This window comes from Phyllobates terribilis, unplaced genomic scaffold, assembly GCF_046119375.1.
Source record: "Phyllobates terribilis strain yellow unplaced genomic scaffold, ASM4611937v1 Scaffold_1__5_contigs__length_1240528914, whole genome shotgun sequence".
In the NCBI taxonomy this organism is placed as follows: domain Eukaryota; kingdom Metazoa; phylum Chordata; class Amphibia; order Anura; family Dendrobatidae; genus Phyllobates; species Phyllobates terribilis.
Window position 1 is genome coordinate 303,581,543 of NW_027362761.1, and position 18,354 is coordinate 303,599,896.

The 18,354-nt window shown below is 41.8% G+C and overlaps 1 protein-coding gene across 1 annotated transcript; it reads left to right on the forward strand.

The window, feature by feature from the left end:
* Window positions 1-923: 923 nt before the first annotated feature.
* PRKAB1 (protein kinase AMP-activated non-catalytic subunit beta 1) lies at window positions 924-12,902 on the forward strand. Its single transcript, XM_073673329.1, has 7 exons — window positions 924-1,180; window positions 6,712-6,878; window positions 8,108-8,201; window positions 10,051-10,165; window positions 10,409-10,542; window positions 12,605-12,673; window positions 12,747-12,902. Exons 1-7 carry the CDS (start codon window positions 1,037-1,039, stop codon window positions 12,822-12,824), a joined length of 801 nt encoding a protein of 266 aa, XP_073529430.1. The 5' UTR covers window positions 924-1,036; the 3' UTR covers window positions 12,825-12,902.
* The last annotated feature ends 5,452 nt before the right edge of the window (window positions 12,903-18,354 follow it).

Below are 18,354 nucleotides of genomic sequence, written 5' to 3' on the forward strand. Positions count from 1 at the left end.
TTATAAAGATAATTTCATTTCAATATCACGCGAGCCCCGGGAGAGCCAGTGCTGACGTGGCTAGAATGGTGCAGGCACCGGAGATGAGTATAAGTTATTATTTTACATGAGCGAAATATAGGGATTGAGAAGGGGTTGTCCGAGCAGTGGACAGCCCCTTTAATGCACAGGGAGGTTCATAAATTCTAGCATAAAGAAAAATGGAGGCTCTGTATACAGTAACCAGTCAGATCGCTTGTCTCCAAATTCTCTTTATCCTTTCCCATCCTTCAGTTGAACTAGATAGACATTTTGCTTTTTTCAACCGTATTAAGCATGTAACTAAAGGGCCTGAGAATACTGGGAGCTGGCATCCAAGCAGTATGTTTTCTTTGCACCAGTTCTGATAAATCTGTCCCAATGTTTATGAGAGTTGGCACAAATCAATTTGCAGGACGCGGTCCATAAGCCACAGCGGTAATCGATGACCATTACACAAGATCCCTGAGGATCGCCATCTGCCGGATGGCAACTGAAGTTCTCCTTATGATTAGCCATCCTGGCGCAATGTTATTGTAGTGATGTGACAAACGTGACATTCTCAGGCCTCTCAACCATCAGCCACTGATCAATAGGCCGGGTCTTATGAATCTGTTCGCACCAACTCTATTATTAAGGCACTGATTTTAAAGAGAAAAATCATTACATGCCAGCTGGATGTCTGGAGGTAAACAGCATGTCCCACAGCAGGCATACATGAAATAAAATATGGAATTTGGCACATATCTGTAAATATTCTGCTGATTGTCTGGACACAGAGCAATGGCCACCCTGGGTGACTACGGCAGACAGGAGCATGGGCACTGTATACAGTGCAGTCAGCTGGTGACGTCACCGCGCTGTCCCAGCACGGCCGCCAGGGTGAGTACAGCTAGTACTTAGCTTGCGGCAGAGAGGCGTGAACCGCATTGCGTGCCACCGCCGCGGCCGGAAACAGGAGGCGGAAGCCGGCAGGACCATAAACAAAGTCCTCAGCGTAGTTTGTCCTGTAGTGAACATGGGCAACACCAGCAGCGAGCGACCTGGACCCCTAAAGGGGCGAAGGGACAGCGGCGGGAGCGCCACAAAGGGAGAGGACCGAGCCAAAATACTAATGGATAGTCCTGAGGACGCGGACATGTACCCGGCAGAGGAGAGCAAGGTGAAGGCTGTGTGGGCAGCAGGGAGGACAGCTGGCTGCTGCTGACAGTGACTGGCACCGACACCTGACAACAGGGACACTAGCTGGCTCTACAGCAGCACTATGGCTGCCAGGCTCCTAGTAGCCAGCCAGGCAACAGGAAATGTCCCCGGGCAGCTGCTGGTCACATCAGTGAAGGGCTCAGTGCAATGTACACAAAAAAAGGCAAAACCTGACCTTCAGCCCCAGCTGAGACCAAGCTGGGTATAGGGATATGTGTAACATATGCTCTGAGACCAAGCTGGCATCTGATGGGTGAATGGGGGTATAGGGGTGTATGTAACGTAGGCTCTGAGACCAAGCTGGCGTTTGATGGGTATAGGGATGTGTGTAACATGTGCTCTGAGAGCTTACATGATGCATTGTGCCAATGCCATGTGAAATTAGCCTTTGATTTCTGTCAGGCCAGTATACATTACCATAACCTCAAAGAATGACGCATGGAATGTAATAATAGAGAACGATACTTCATATACAGGGTCCTGTAGAAAACAACTGATAAAGGGATACTATAATGGTCTGTGCTTGATGGATGCCAAGCAAAGGATGAGGCTGGGACAATATAGCCAGAGTGTATAACATGGAGGACAGCCAAAGACCAGATTTCTATACTGCTCATTCATACAACAGCAGAGAACTAGGCAGCAGAACATGCAAAGCTTATTCTGTACCCAAAGCCATGAAAATCACATAAAGAATCTAAACAAAACATGTGGTGGCATAGAATAGACCCTAACACACTTCAATCCCAGTTGTAAGTCCCCTTCTTCGGATTAGTGCTCCATAAATAAAAAGGATAAAACACATGGTAAAACATTAATTTAAATGGAATCAAAATCAAAATTGCCACAAACAATTTACAAAAAGAGACCGAAGAAGGGGAGTGAGGCGTGCTGACCCCACGCTTTCCACCTCCGATTGTGACAGCCATCACTGGCATCCTTTCAACAAATACCTGATGAGCGTAAATGAGTTGTCCTGATATGGGAAAAAAGTTTGCAATTACTTTTAATGTAGAATAAGGAATTGTGGCAATGTGCTGTAACGATTCCCAGGTATTGCAGGAGTGAGCAGGCGTTCACTTGACATGAATACTTACATACGGTCAAGTGGCGACTAGACTTGCCCGATTTCTCTAAATTGTCTTCTAATGAGAGAAGCTGAACTCTTGTTGGCACAAGTATGTAAATCGCATGCCTAAGATCACATGATTGTCTACCCGCACCAGGAATACCAGGGAATCGTGCCAATATGCGCACTGCACGCTGTCTGTAGTTGCATAAGGTGATGGCAGACTTTTGCCCTAAGACTACACAACACCTTTAATAGATTTTCAACACATTTTCAATAAAATAGACTCCATTACAGGGGATGTATTACAGAAAAGGATGTTCCTTCGGCTTTTATCAGCTCTGTTCACATCTGCATCTGAGGCTTTGATGCAGATTTGGTTAATTTTGCCACAAGCAACATGGCTATTTTATTTTGTAAAATGATAGACCCCATGATGGAATTCCAAAAATGTCTATTTTTGGGAGATTAGATTGTGGTCATCACTTGATGGATTTGTTCCTTGCATAATTAATTTTCTACTAGGTTTTTTTTATTTTGTAATTCAGTTACTAGCACAGATATGAACATGTACTAATAGACCTCAGTGGAGATGTTTAGCTTGTCAGGAGCTTTTCTGGCATACATGCTAAACATAGGGCAAGTGTGCAGCCAGAACCTCCAATCCAGCTCTTATTTATAACCGAAAGGACAGTGTGGACATTTTGTTCCATGCAATAAAGGCGTTTTTTAAACAAGTAAGACTTTCCACTTCATTTCTCAACTACCTCCCAACAGTACATGATCTCAAGATAGAGGGAACACTTGTAGCAATTTCTCAGACTGACAATCCACATGACGAGTACAATAGTAAAGAAATCCTGATGAACTGCAGTTTAGAAACTCCAGGAGCTGATCTCCAGCAGCCAATACACAGTTTTACGGAGCTGTGTTGTTCCACTCTGCTGGTTACACCTAGCTCAGGAGTGCACAGCCCAATGGCCACATGTGGCCCTCACAGTGCTTACTAGAAACAGCTGATGGCAAATCTCTGCCTCTGCATGTGTAACCAATCAGCGCTTTCCTTCACTGCAGAAAAGAGCTCTCATTGGTCTTTCCAGGCTCCTATCCGTGCAGAGACAGACTGGAGCCTGCATTAACCAATGAGTGCTCTCTCTGGTAGTAACACCGAGCGCTCACTGGTTCCTGAGAGCCTCCTATCAGTTATACCCCTGTACTCTGTTTCAGGAGCTTCTGCAGTGGAGGAACTTGGTTGACAGTTTAGTTCCTCTCCACTGCAGGAGCTCTCTTCTGCTCCTGTAGAGAACGACGTTCCTTCTCTACTTGTATGCCGTTCTGTTCATCATGTAGGCACAATAAAAGTTGCTTATTTTGTGTAAACCCCACCCCTATCCTGCATCAAAAATTGGCAGAAGGGGGCAGAGCTTGGCAGCCGATCTGCTTTCATTTAGTGACCTGTTTAGAAAGGTCGACCACACTCCATGTGCACAGAACTTATTGCAGTATTTTCGGCTGAGCATCACCTGGTTACACAGGACAATGTGATGACATGAGCAGTGATTTTTTTTTTTTATTTTATTTTATTTTTTTTAAGTAAGAATGCATGCAGAAATTTCTATGTGACTGACGAATCGTGAAAGTGTAGTGTGCATGCTGTCATGATTCCCTTATACCCTGTACAGTCACATGACTTCATGCATGAGATTTGCATACTTGCAGTCACAAGCTGACTAATCTCATCCGGTTTCTCTCTAGTCTCTTCTATTGAATGAAGACAGAGAATACTAGTCGGTATGTGACCCCAAATATGCAAATCTCATACATGCCATCATGTGACCACCCAGTGCACGGGGAATACAGGGGAATTGTGATGGCGTGCGCATCGCACGTTGTCATGATTCGGCAGACTTTACTTCTGAGACCGGACAGCCCCTTTAAAAATCATTTTACCCAATGAGAGAGTATTTTAGGTAGCCATTTACAAAGACCAAGGCTTATTTTTTGCGCACCTAGCTGACGTTTTTATTGATACTATTTTGGGGTAGATACAATGTTTTGATGCCTGTTATTGCAATGTTGTAGCGAGCAAAAAAAACGTAATTCTGGCGTGTTTTGATTTATTTATTTTTTTCTTTTTTAATCGTTACACTGACCAATCAGATTAATTCTTTTTATATAGTGATATATCGGATGATTCCAAATATGTGTATTGTATTTTTTTTTTTTTACGGTATTTTGAATGGGGCAAAATGGGGTGATTTGAACATGTATACACACACAAATCACCCCCTTTTGCCCCATTACACATATTTTGGAATTGCCCGATGTATATTTATTATAATATTATATAATGTCCTGATGTGTGTAGCAGAAATGCTCTCTTGCTATGAGCGCCAACAGCTGGGTGGCGCTCATAGCTTCCCGGCAATGACAACTGCAGAGGTCTCCTGCAGAGTCGTGCCAACCCGTCGGTGACACGGGAGAGACAAGTGACACGTTTCCGGCGCAGCCATGTTAAATGCCACTGTCGGAGATTGACGGTGGCATTTAACATGTTAACAGCCGTGGGTAGATCGCAGTTCTGCCCGCAGCTGTTAGGGGTACATGGCTGCTGTCATGTGCCCGAAAACATGCGGGCTTGGTGCCGGAGCACGCATGGAGTGTAGGGATACAACATTGGACGTTGTCTAAGGTCGTTAAGGGGTTAAGATGACACAGCTAAGGGCCCACTCCTTAGGACTCATTAAGTATTTTCCATCTGCATTTGTAAGCCAAAACCAGGAGTGGGTGATAAATACAGAAGTGGTGACGTGTTTCTATTATACTTTTCCTCTGATTGTTCCACTCCTGGTTTTTGCTTACAAATACTGATGTAAAATACTGACCAAATACTACTGAATGTGGCCTTACCCAAAGTCTCACATATGTAGTTCCTGCCTAGAAAGATGCATTGGCTGGGGATCATGTTGGCAGACGCCAACTGGTAGACTCAGGTTCTGCGTGTTGCTTATTATAACTTTCCAGGAATCCTCCATCATTTCGCATTTTTCATCAGACAAAAACTGATGAAGCTCTGACCAAACTCTGTTGGTACACCTGAACTACTATGATGAGCGCAGGTGCTCGTTACTCATATTTGCCAAGGGTGCTCGGGTATGCACGGAGTATCGTGGCAGCATGAGTGACATGTTCGAGTCACCAAAGCCAAATTTTTTGCGGCTGTTAGACAGCCACAAAACATGGGGGGGGGATTGCCAGTGTTTGTCAGGCAATCCCTGATTTCCTGCTGAAATTCGGACAATTTTTTTTTGTGTACAAGAAATATTGCTGACAGCTGAATAAGTCCTTAGGCTGAGTGCACTTTACCTTAGATTTTCTTCAGTAATATGAGAGGCAGATGAGGAGGCTGGACACTGGAGCTTCAGACGTCCCTCACACTCGCATGAAATCACTGCACTATGGACAACATTTTCTCTTACTTGAGACAACTGGGAGCGACAGTAAATGACTTATAATATACTTGCCTTAATTATTTTGCACTGTTACATTTAGTGTGCATATGCTGCATTCACAATTCTGCTAGTTGCTATGGGAAACAGTCAACCAGGTTGTGGTCAGGCACGCCACTAAGTGCTCGCTCATGCGAGAGAATTGCCTCGATTATGTAAATGACACTTGCTTCAAACTCTGATCAAAGTTAAATCCAACTAAAAGGTTACTTTTCAGTTCATTTTATTTTCACTAGATGCACGATTTGAAGCAGAAATCTCCTCATAACTTGGTCACACTATATAAATCCATGCCGGTTGCATGGATTTATATTGTGTGACCAACTTGTCAAGCACTTTCCAAGTGATGCTAAAATCGCTTGAAAAACGCTGAAGAAACGCTTGTAAAATCCGCATGTGGTTTTTCTGCCAATGAGATGCAGAAATGCTCAGGAAATTTCTGCTTAAAATCTGCATCGTGGGCACATAGCCTGCTGGCTTATCTTCTGCTGTACAGTTGTCCGCCACATAATGTTACTTTGGATGCCTGCATTATTTTTCTTTATAAAATGTTGAAGTATAGGAAAGGAGCAAAATTAATTTATTTTTATAGCTGTATTGTTATAACATAAAAAAGCCCTTTTGTGTAACATAACGTTCCCCTGTAATCTCCGATCTTGTCTCTCCAGAGTCATCACTTACTGCCCTTCATGTTTATTCTCACTAACACCACAGTTTCAGATGTGCTTCAATGTGCGTTTCAGTGGTCATAAAACTCCCTGCAGATCATATTTAATTATGGCTTTTAGGCTACGACTTTATTATGGAGCTGTTTATGCTTAAAGGAAAGTGGTGTACAAAGTGCTACATGCAATACCAAGTAATGCCTATATATGTGTCCGATATTTTATTAAACCAATGTTCTTATTGCAGGTACCGCTGGAAAAGGATGAATTTCTAGCATGGCAGCATGATTTAGAAGTAAATGATAAAGCTCCAACACAGGCTCGGCCAACTGTGTTTCGCTGGACTGGCGGTGGGAAAGAAATTTACCTATCCGGGTCATTTAATAACTGGGGGAAGATCCCTCTCATAAGGAGGTACATCGTTCACTATTAGTAACTTTGTTCTATTGGAGAATATCCTGTGTGCGAATAAACAAAAACAATTGTTTTGTATATGGAAACTTTTGAATAAGCCTGGACATCTTGCATTATATATTTTTATATATATATATATATATATATATAATTTTTTTACAATTTCTTGTGTATTATGCTAACTACTTAATTTAAAAAATAAATTTAACTTGTATTAGAGAAGTTGGCCTAGAGTTGAGCTGCCAGCTAGCCAGCCTCATGGATCTATCAATGGCATTCTGCTGCTAACTATGAAGTGTATATAGATGACGACTGCAGAGACCAATTAAAGAAAAAGTTTTCATTTAAGTCAAATTATTTATTATGGTGCAAAATACATGGAATTTAGTAAAAAAAAAAAAAAAAGTGGTGCATTTTATAGTTATTTCAGATGCCGCTACTTTAAATTCATGTTGTGGTTTGTTTTTTTGTTTTTTTTCTGAAAACCTTCTTGAAATGCCTTGTTCTCTGATCATTACTATACTATAGTGCGATACTTCTGTATTGTAGTGTATTATATGAAAAACTAGGCACTCTGTAGTCAAATTGAGGTAATATTATTTGTAATCCAATATGTACAATGTTTCAGTCAGTAACTTGGACTTTTTTTCAGATCTATGGACTGCATATAAGAGAGGCGTGTATGATTGAGTAGTGTCAGTGATAAGGCGGTATGACCGCAGAGATGAGCGCAGTTATTGACTGAAACCTATATATTGGGTTGCTAATAAATATGTGGCTGCAGCGGTGATATCATGATTATATCACACATCACCGCTGCAGCCAGTCACTGAGCTCAGTGGCTTTGCAGATGTAGATGACATCACCGTTGCAGCCAAAATGCAGAGAACTTTGGATAGTCGGCGCAGGACCTGGGCAGGGCGAGTATCTGCTCTTTTTATTTTACATATATATATAAAAAAAGTTTGCAAACCACTTTTATTACAGTGGGGAAAAAAAACTTTAAAGGTTAAAGAACGTGTAGCAAAATAACCTTTGATCTTCCCCTATTTAAATAGGTTTTAGTAATGCTTGTCATATGTTAAAACATTAGTGCCTGGCCGAGCACTAACAATTGGATAATAGTGTTGTGCAATACGTAGAATTTTTTTTCTTTCTATCCTTGTACTTTCGACTGTCTGCTATAGAAATGTATCACTGCACCTAATTCACCTTTTATTATGTTCCAGCCACAACAACTTTGTTGCAATATTAGACCTGCCAGAAGGTGACCACCAGTACAAGTTTTTTGTGGATGGCCAGTGGACACATGACGCTGCTGAGGTAATTGAGAAAAGACCTTTCAGTTTGGAGAAATGCAGCAGATCTAATCAGTGAGTGTTCGCTCACACTTGTGTATAAGTCGGATCCGTGCAATCTGATGAAAAATCCGATTTCACTCAGACCAATGTTATTCAATGAGGCCGTGCAGATCTGCGTATTATTATTTTTTATTTATTTTTTTCTCCGCTGTATTCGGCATGAGAATAAATTGCAGCATGCTGAGATTTCACTCTGAATTCTGTATAGTGTGAGGAAAAAAAATCAGTCATAAGGACCATCAGTATAGCATGTGATTTTTACAGATCCATTACAATTCTGTAACATAGTAAACTGTAAATGATCCTATAAAAGATTAATAGCTGCGGAGTAAAAAAACTGATTGCACATGGATGCTGCACTTAAACATTTTCATCCCATACACTTAAAGGAAATTTGTCAGCAGGTTTTGCTATGTAATCTGAGAGCAGCACGGTGTAGGGACTGAGACTCTGATTCTAGTAATGTCTGCACACTGTCACCTTGATACAATCGCTGTTTTATCTGCTGCAATGCTTGGAATGCTGAGCCCTGTATCACCCAGCCCACACTACTAACTGACAGTTTTCTGGGGGCAAGGTTACACAGCAGTGACTAGAGGGCACGAGCCACCTAGTCCTGTAGTAATAATCTCATGCTGCTAAAACACTGATTTTATTGTAACTGCAACACACAGCCCAGTAAGTGACACATCACTGTAATTATGCCCAAAAACATAATTTTTTTTTACCAAACTTTGGAATTTTTTTTCACCGCTTAAATAAAAAAGAACCTATACATGTTTGGTGTCTACAAACTCGTAATGACCTGGAGAATAATAATGGCAGGTCAGTTTTAGCATTCACTGAACGTGGTAAAAAAAAAAAAAAAAAAACATCTGTGGTATTGCATTTTTTTGCAATTTCACCGCACTTGGAATTTTTTTTCCCGTACACGATATGGTAAAACTAGTAATGGCGTTGAAAAGTACAACTCGTCCCGCAAAAAATAAGCCCTCACATGGCCATATTGACCAAAAAATAAAAACGCTATGGCTCTGGGAACAAGGGGAGCAAAAAACAAAAATGCAAAAATGGAAAATCCCAGGGTTGCGAAGGGGTTAAATGTGTATCTCTGGGGCCTGCGCTTATCTTGAGAACTGGGCCTTGTCTCTATGGCCCTTGTGAATGGTAAGGTGTTTGTGCATTGATAATCTCACACATGGGGTAAACTACTGACACCTCTCCAAGATTATCCCTTAATCGATACCAGGGTCATTGATGGGTTTTCAATGCCATCAGGTACTAGTTATACTTATTATTTAAGGACAACCCCCCCTAGAAGGTTAATGCAGATTTGTGTCGTCTGTTTAGAGGGGTTTCACTGTATACAGTTTGTTCCCAGAGGTCGGGTGAAGTGAACAGGATCCTAGTTTTGACAATGAGGGAGATTTATTAAGCGAAATATGTTAAGATTGTGGCCAAACGTAAACCAAAAACTGTCCTACATGGCAGGCACCTCATTTATTATGCCAAGTGTATATCTCTTGGCGATATGCCTCCATATTTACTATCTGTTTTAAACATATTTTCTTTTCTTTGTTTCCTACTTGGTCGATAAAGGGGCTTGACTTTGACTTGGTTGCTATGGAATATGGCTATGTGATAAACCTTTCTGGCGTAGATTAAAGCCAACTAATATGTGGTATGAAATTAAGCTTTTAAGAAAAAAATGCACCAAATTTTTCATACAGCATGAGCCACTTTGATGGACTTTTTAAGACAGATGTAGTAAATGAGCCCCAATGTTTCCTTCTGCTTTTATCTTTCTGTAGCCAGTTACAACCAGCCAGCTTGGCACTATAAACAACGTTATTACTGTGAAGAAAACCGATTTTGAAGTATTTGACGCCTTAATGGTGGATTCTCAGAAAGGCTCCGATGTGTCAGGTAGGTCTCTTTTGTCATAAACTTTCACATGCCACTCTCATGCAATTATACAAGTGGACCTGTAAACTCATTGACTGTATGAAGTCTGTTATAATGTGGTGTTTTTTTGTTTTGTTTCTTTAGCAAAATTGAACCAAACACTCTTCTGTAACATGCAATTAGCAAATTGCTTCTTTAATCTATGAATTGTAATTCCCAGGAGAGAGTTTGACTTTTCAGTGTAATTTGTTTCTGCTTACCCAGAATTGTCAAGCTCCCCGCCTGGTCCATACCTGCAAGATCCATACAGCTGCAAGCTAGAAGAACGTAACAAATCCCCTCCCATCCTTCCACCTCATCTACTCCAAGTTATCCTTAACAAAGACACTGGCATTTCTGTAAGTATTCATCTTTTTATGTATATTTGTCTTTTTTTAAGTTGTTAATTATTTAAGTAATGGCATGCTTTGTAGGGAACAAAAAAAAATCATATGAGCAAAGTAAGGGGCTGTTCTGCTATGTATGTATGATAAATATACATTATTTTTTTTTTCCCCTTTTCTCTCGCCTATGAACAGTCAGGTAATAGCAATCTCAGCGAGCAGATTTTTGCTCGTTTTCCATAGGGAAACTTGACATTGTCTACAGAATGTTGGAGATTTACCGATACGGGTGCAAAGGAAAATGAAGCAGTTGCCCATAGGAATCAGCTTTTCCCCCATTAATCCTTTGGAAAACTGATTTAAATGCCAAGGTCAACTGCGCAGTTTTTGATAACTCTAACCCATGTTTTGCTTGTGACCAATTTAATTTTTTTTTTTTTCTGTAACCCCAGTCAGGAAAATGTTCTTCCATATTTGCCTGACATAGATGTTCACCCCCCCTCCCTGACTCCCCTCACCACTTGTCAGCACGGAGCTGTCCCATTTTCCTCAGCACAAAAGCCCCAGTTAACACACGCCTGAGAAATAGCTTATGCAAACAATGCCAGCCAAGGAGTGTTATAACTTCGTTAGGAAGCAAGCATTTTGTCTGTGAAAGACGCAGGAGGTAATTAAAACGCTGGCTTGCACTAATTTGCATGTAACCGTGAGGCTGCTTCCCGAGCCTCAAAGGGAAATTTGCAGACATGCTGACTGATAGGAACTATGAAATATTGTGAGTTCCATATATTTAGTGACCAAATCAGCCCAGGAATGTATAGGTAGTTTTCCAGGGCTGTAAGCAAAATCAGGGAGCTGTAGCGCAAAAACACCAGAATAGCAGACTGCAGCTATGTGATGTGTGGTCTCTAAATAAAGATAAAATCATAAGGGAAAAAATGGCGTAGTTTGCAAGCTTCTGCGCTCAACGAGCGATGAGTTATCGCCGAAGTTAGCGTTTTTAATAAAAAATGTACAGCCTGGAGACCGGCCCACATGATGTCACCACAAGGGGCGTCCGGCCAGAACTCCCCTTAGGTATAAGAGAACTCATGGACAGTACAGAAGCACTCATTGCCAGGGGGGAATAAGAATTATAAACAACGGGTCCTGTTCAATAACAGCATAAACCAACTGGGGAGCCCCTCCTCCACCTATATTGAATAGTCTCCACGATCGTATAGTGTAAGTTATCTTCTTTCATCCTGTTTATTTTATGTAGCTGCGTATGTATTTTAATGTCTCCTTTGTAACATCCTTATGTATATATTTTTCCTAAACACTGCCTTCCTTTTGGATTAAACATAAAATGTAATAGTTCTGTTTCTTTTGTTCTGTAATCTTTCCCTTACCCGAAGCCATATACGCTACCAAAACGCAGGCGTCCGGCCAGGCTTGTATTATATTTCAAACTCGGCTGGTGGTGGCAGCGAATATTAATAATAATTGGGCTATCGCGAAGCTGACAGTGACCGTACGGAGGGCGTTAAACACGGATTCCAGGCTTTGGAATCCCCGAGGTGTGACGCCATACGCTCACTGGTCGCTTACCGATACCTACGAAGGGAGTAGTCTGGATCGCGTGCTCGCGACTACAGACGAAATACGGACAGCGTGACGGCACAGGCGAGATATTGCGTGATCTCCCCGGTGTCGTCCCTCTGTGTGTGTTGGAATACCTGACAGTAACCCCAAAATGTTGTATGCTTTATTCAGTCTCCATTACATGCTGTTTTTAGCATCATTGCATTTGTTGGGCACCTGCCATGAAACTGGTATCCACAAGGGCCAACATAGTGGGTGTTCAGGGTACAACCAGAAATGAGTGGGCTGTACTCTTAAATTACTTATTGGCTGGTTTGCCAGCCCATTTCACAAAATAAGTCTCCATGGAATAATCTTATATTTAGAGGAAACAAGTGGGAAAGGATTCTGAGAGTGGTTTTAGATTCATGGCTTCAAGCACTTACCCAAAATAGTCTTTTAACTTTAGCAGCTCAGAGTGCTGATTTTAACCCTACACATGTCTGTTTTCCAGTGTGATCCAGCTTTGCTCCCAGAACCAAACCATGTTATGTTAAATCACCTGTATGCCCTTTCCATCAAGGTAAATACATTAATACCAGTGTGTTTAAGACACATGGACAATACAACTTCTCATCTTCGTTTTCTTCTTCCAGGATGGCGTGATGGTCTTAAGTGCTACTCACCGTTACAAGAAGAAATACGTCACCACATTGCTGTACAAGCCAATATGAGCTGCATCAATAGACTGTTCTTATATTTACACCCTTTTCCCACATTTTTTTTAAATATTAAATTTTTGCAAACTCCGATATAGCTGTCACTATTGTATTGAGCATTCTGATGGTCCACAATACAGATCCATAGACCGTAGTGGACAAAATTTCCATTTTCCTCAGTGATATGAGAGCAATTGGGAAAAGTATATCCAAGTAGTAGACAATTGAAGCCTGGCATGTAGGGCTTTTACTGGAATAATGGCCCTGCAGATCACCTCTGTCGTTTAATCTCTACAGATTAAAAATCCAAAGAGATGTTGGGTCCCATTTTAGATTTCTGTACCCGTGTTACACAAGAATAATCTTTCACGTAGGATACACGTAAAGGGAGTCTTTCACCAGGTTTTTGCTACCTCATCGGAGAGGAGCATAATGTAGAAAAAGACCCCGATTTTGAGCAATGTGTCACTTTGTATCACAACTTCTGCACCCAGTAAACTATCAGAGTTTTAAGATGTAGCAGAGCTCAGAAAGCTACCCATTCCCACGCCCCAGATTAACAGCTCACTGTGTACATTGAATATTGACAGTAAGCTGCTAATCATTGGTGGGGGCAGAGTTGGACCAGGATGTACATGAGCACCTTGTGAAGTTGTGATAATCTCCTGCTGATAAAACACTCATTGTATTGAAACTGCACACAGCCTAATAAGTGACACATTGCTGAAATCAGTGTTTCAGCCCATGCTGCCCTCGGATTAAAAAGCCAAAACCTGCTGACTGATTCCCTTAAATGACATATCCAGACCCATGCATGTGTGTGCCCTAGGACTACAAAGCACAGGATAGAACTGATTTTTTTTTTTTCCTTCATATACTTTTGTTTCGCTGTACAGTATATTTATCTATATTTAGGATTTTCCTTTAAAAAAAAAAAAAAAGCGTATAAACATATGAAACACACTTTAGATGTTTGTAGTTTTATGTTTGTAGTTTTATGTGTGGTATGTTATATATGTACACAAAAGATACTCTTACACTGACAGGGTTAGGATATTTTTTTATGGCTTGGGCTCTTAGTGAAGTCATTGCGTCTGCTGTCTGTCACACACCCTGACTGGTGGAAGAAGGAGCCGGTGGCTCCCTCCTCCACTATTGTACTCTACGCTATCTGCATCTTCAGGAAAGTGGGACTTCATGTGGGGGACACTATTTTCAACACTTCAGCTGTTGCGGGTCGTACTGGAACAACCAGAAAGCTGGATGTGGGCCGCAATTTGGCCAAGTCTGCTTCAAGTGGTTCATAGGAGTTGACACAAACTTGCCATGATATTTTAAACATTTTCATCTTTTTTTGGAAGACCAGTATCAATATTTAATCTTTTTTTTTCTGTAACACAGCGGGTAATAATGTAGACCCAAAACTACCTACTGATTGCCCTGATTCTGCAGTTTTTAAAATTTTCCCATGTGTCCATAGTGTGCAGAACTTCCAAATGAAGGGGATACTATGTGGATTTTGAAGTCTCATTTTTATTAGGACATTTTCCAGGAACCAGTTAGCTCGCTCTTGAGGTGCGAAAACGTAAAAGTCCCCAGAACTATCCCATTTTGGTTACTAGGGTGGATTTAAAGGGAACCTGTTACCAGAAAAAAACCACAAACTGCAGATTTGGGGTTAATAGCATTACTAACCTGCCCAGCACCCCCACTTAACTGAACACTGCAGGGAGAAAATGAACTTTATTACCCTGTAGCATCCAGGGTTCAGTCACCGCTCCGAGTATACAGAACGGCGGCTGTAACTGTGCCCCAGCTCTGACTGACACTCGCTATGCATTGGCTAGTTACACCCGCTGTTCTGTATACCCAGAGCGGTTACTGAAACCTGAACACTGCTGGGGTGATAAACTTAATTTTCTCCCCGCAGCGTTTGGCTAAGTGCGGGTGCCAGGCAGGCTAGTAACGCTGCAGATTGACCCCATATCTGTAGGTTAATGGCTTTTTTTTTTCTGGGGACAGGGGCTCACACACTGATGTGGATCATTATTTGCTATATCTATTATGTATTAGTGTATCTTGACTAACATTAATGTGTATATAATGCATTTGCCCTTGACATCAAAGATTTAAACCAGGAGCTGGGCTATTTCCCATTTTTTTTTCCTTTTCATTCCTATCTTTACCCTCATTTATGAATTTCTGTGGCATAGCATTATCTAAGCTGTATATGCACGTTATTTGGGCACCAATCAAGTTATTGTTTTATATATTATTTTTTTATCTGTGAGTCATTTATGCATCCTGAGGAGGGCAGAAGTGCAATTACACACCTATGATGCAGGTATGACCACCTGGGGCATCCCCAAGTGGAACGCATGCAACCGGTACCTACGGTCAATCATATGCTTTCCATACGCCATATACACTTCTGAGCATACACAGGAATGTCTGAATATGAGACGTGAGCTTCCGGTCTTGTATGTGCTCCACGCTGGGACGCATCAGTTCCTTGACATGCACATAAGCACGGCGCAGATGGTAGCGCACTTCCGGTCGTGCGCAAGTGATAATATGACCGCCATGCCCGGAAGTGATATTTGTTGTACAGAGGAGCACAGGATGACTCCGGGCATGCGCGGTGGATGTGTTTATCCTGATGTACATTACGGAAATCTGCGGGGATAGGCCCAATTGATAGGGGTGCGCCTTTCGGCTATGGGGACGTTCTCATGCGGGTCAGTCTTATCATGGCTTTCCCCCTAGTGATGAAGGGGTTTATCCATGAGGGGAGGACCCACACAAGGCACTCTATTTAATCAAGGGCATTAGCCTTTTGACACCATACAGCATCAGTTCGTCTGGCCTCCTGATGAGCAGAACAGGTGAAACGTGTAGAGGCTGAGGCATGATCTGTCTGATAAGTACCAACTACTTTCTTTGAAACCAATGTCTATCCACTGACCCCATGCTTGTTATGAATTGTTAAGAATTGTATGCTTGTTAAGAATACATTTGCAATTGTTGTATTAGTTGGTTCACTTGTTGTGGTCTTTCTAGCATTGGCTATTTTGGGTGTCACAAGGATAGGCTAGGGTGTCCTAGGGACAGCCGCCGTGGAGCAGGGGCACCATACTTGCAAACATAGGGTGCCAACCTCCACTGTTTATGCAGGGATTCAGACCTTAGGATTAAGTTTACATTTAGACATTGGTACTTTTTTCAGTTATTGATTTGAATATCTGACTTTTATCATTGGGGAATTACCTGGATTGCTTACCTGCTGATTTTCGTTTCTCCTACAGTACAGACCAAAAGTTTGGACCCACCTTCTCATTTAAAGATTTTTTTTTCTGTATTTTCATGACTATGAAAATTGTACATTCACACTGAAGGCATCAAAACTATGAATTAACACATGTGGAATTATATACTTAACAAAAAAGTGTGAAACAACTGAAAATATGTCTCATATTCTAGGTTCTTCAAAGTAGCCACCTTTTGCTTTGATGACTGCTTTGCACACTCTTGGCATTCTCTTGATGAGCTTCAAGAGGTAGTCACCGGAAATGGTCTTCCAACAATCTTGAAGGAGTTCCCAGAGATGCTTAGCACTTGTTGGCCCTTTTGCCTTCACTGTGGAGGCCCGGTCATCTGGCGTAGCACCCCATCACTCTCCTTCTTGGTCAAGTACCTCCCAGGCTGTGTAAGGGCTGTGTTTGGGATCATTGTCCTGTTGAAAAAAAAATGATGATCCAACTAAACGCAAACTGGATGGAATAGCATGCCTCTGCAAGATGCTGTGGTAGCCATGCTGGTTCAGTATGCCTTCAATTTTGAATAAATCCCCAACAGTGTCACCAGCAAAGCACCCCTACACCATCACACCTCCTCCTCCATGCTTCACGGTGGGAACCAGGCATGTAGAGTCCATCCGTTCACCTTTTCTGCGTCGCACAAAGACACGGTGGTTGGAACCAAAGATCTCAAATTTGGACTCATCAGACCACAGCACAGATTTCCATTGGTCTAATGTCCATTCCTTGTGTTCTTTAGCCCAAACAAGTCTCTTCTGCTTGTTGCCTGTCCTTAGCAGTGGTTTCCTAGCAGCTATTTTACCATGAAGGCCTGCTGCACAAAGTCTCCTCTTAACAGTTGTTGTAGAGATGTCTTCTGCTAGAACTCTGTGTGGCATTGTCCTCGTCTCTAATCTGAGCTGCTGTTAACCTGTGATTTCTGAGGCTGGTGAATCGGATAAACTTATCCTCAGAAGCAGAGGTGACTCTTGGTCTTCCTTTCCTGGGGTGGTCCTCGTGAGCCAGTTTCTTTTGTAGCGCTTGATGGTTTTTGCAACTGCACATGGGGACACTTTCAAAGTTTTCGGACTGACTGACCTTCATTTCTTAAAGTAATGATGGCCACTCGTTTCTTTACTTACAGTGGTGTTCAAAAGTCCTGCATAGGAATAGGATAAATTGATTTTTCAAGTTTTAAACGTTTTCTGTCGAATATCTTCGATGCTAATATGACATATTATATATGGTTTTGTTCAGAATACAATTTTGCATTCTCTCCCTGTAATATTTTTAGCTTTTGAAGCAGTTTTGCCTGAAATTATTGCAACAATATGGGAATTGAAAGCACAACTAAATATTGTACATCTTCAGATCCAAAATTAGCCAATCACAGATGAGGTTCTTGTGACCAATCAATACCTGGATATGGCAGCCAATCACATTCCTTTACATTGAATCACATCTGCTGCTTTGTTGGTTTGTTTTATCTGTTGGTCTATCTAGTGAATGATACTGTAGAGCTTTATGATGGGAGCCTTCAGATTTTTGTTAGCGGAGGATCATGTGCGAGTTGTGGTGCTACATGAAGAGGGTCATACTGGCCCCCAGATCGCAAGGAAGGTCGGCTGTAATCAGAGTGCAGTCATAAGAATTTTGCAGAAACATAAGCAGCTTGGAATTACCCAGGACAGGCCCAGATCTGGTCGGCCCAGAAAGTCAACTAAAAGGGAGGATAGAGTACTGATAAGAACATCCCTTGCCAATGGAAAGCTCACCTCTCCTCAGCTTCTGCGAGAATGGCAAGAAAAGTGCAATATTGAGGTATCAACATCAACTGTTAGGAAGAGATGTTTGGAAGCAGGATTGAGAGGGTGCAAGGCCCGAAAGAAGCCATTGATGACAGCCATACAAAGACAAAGGCGAAAACTGTGGGCATTGAAATATTCAAAATGGAGGAAGGAGGAGTGGGAAAAAGTGCTATTTAGTGATGAAAGCACTTTTTGCATTTTAGGAAATGATGGCAAGTCTTATGTGAGAAGGTTTCCACATGAAGAGTACAAGCCAGAGTGTTTGAGCTTCTCTGTGAAACATCCGATGAAAGTAATGGTCTGGGGCTGTATGGCAGCCAATGGTGTTGGAAGGCTTCATATTGTGGAGGATATGGTTAATGCAAAAAAATGCATAGACATCCTTAATTAGAAAATGCTGCCTTCTGCTCAACACCTGTTTTTCAGGGGATTTTATCTTCC

Excerpts from the sequence above, each read along its gene's own strand:
- PRKAB1 (XM_073673329.1), top strand. The coding sequence starts at position 1,037 with ATGGGCAACACCAGCAGCGAGCGACCTGGACCCCTAAAGGGGCGAAGG. Across the intron at positions 1,181-6,711 it reads ACCCGGCAGAGGAGAGCAAG|GTACCGCTGGAAAAGGATGA; the intron begins GTGAAGGCTGTG and ends TTCTTATTGCAG. Across the intron at positions 10,166-10,408 it reads GAAAGGCTCCGATGTGTCAG|AATTGTCAAGCTCCCCGCCT; the intron begins GTAGGTCTCTTT and ends CTGCTTACCCAG.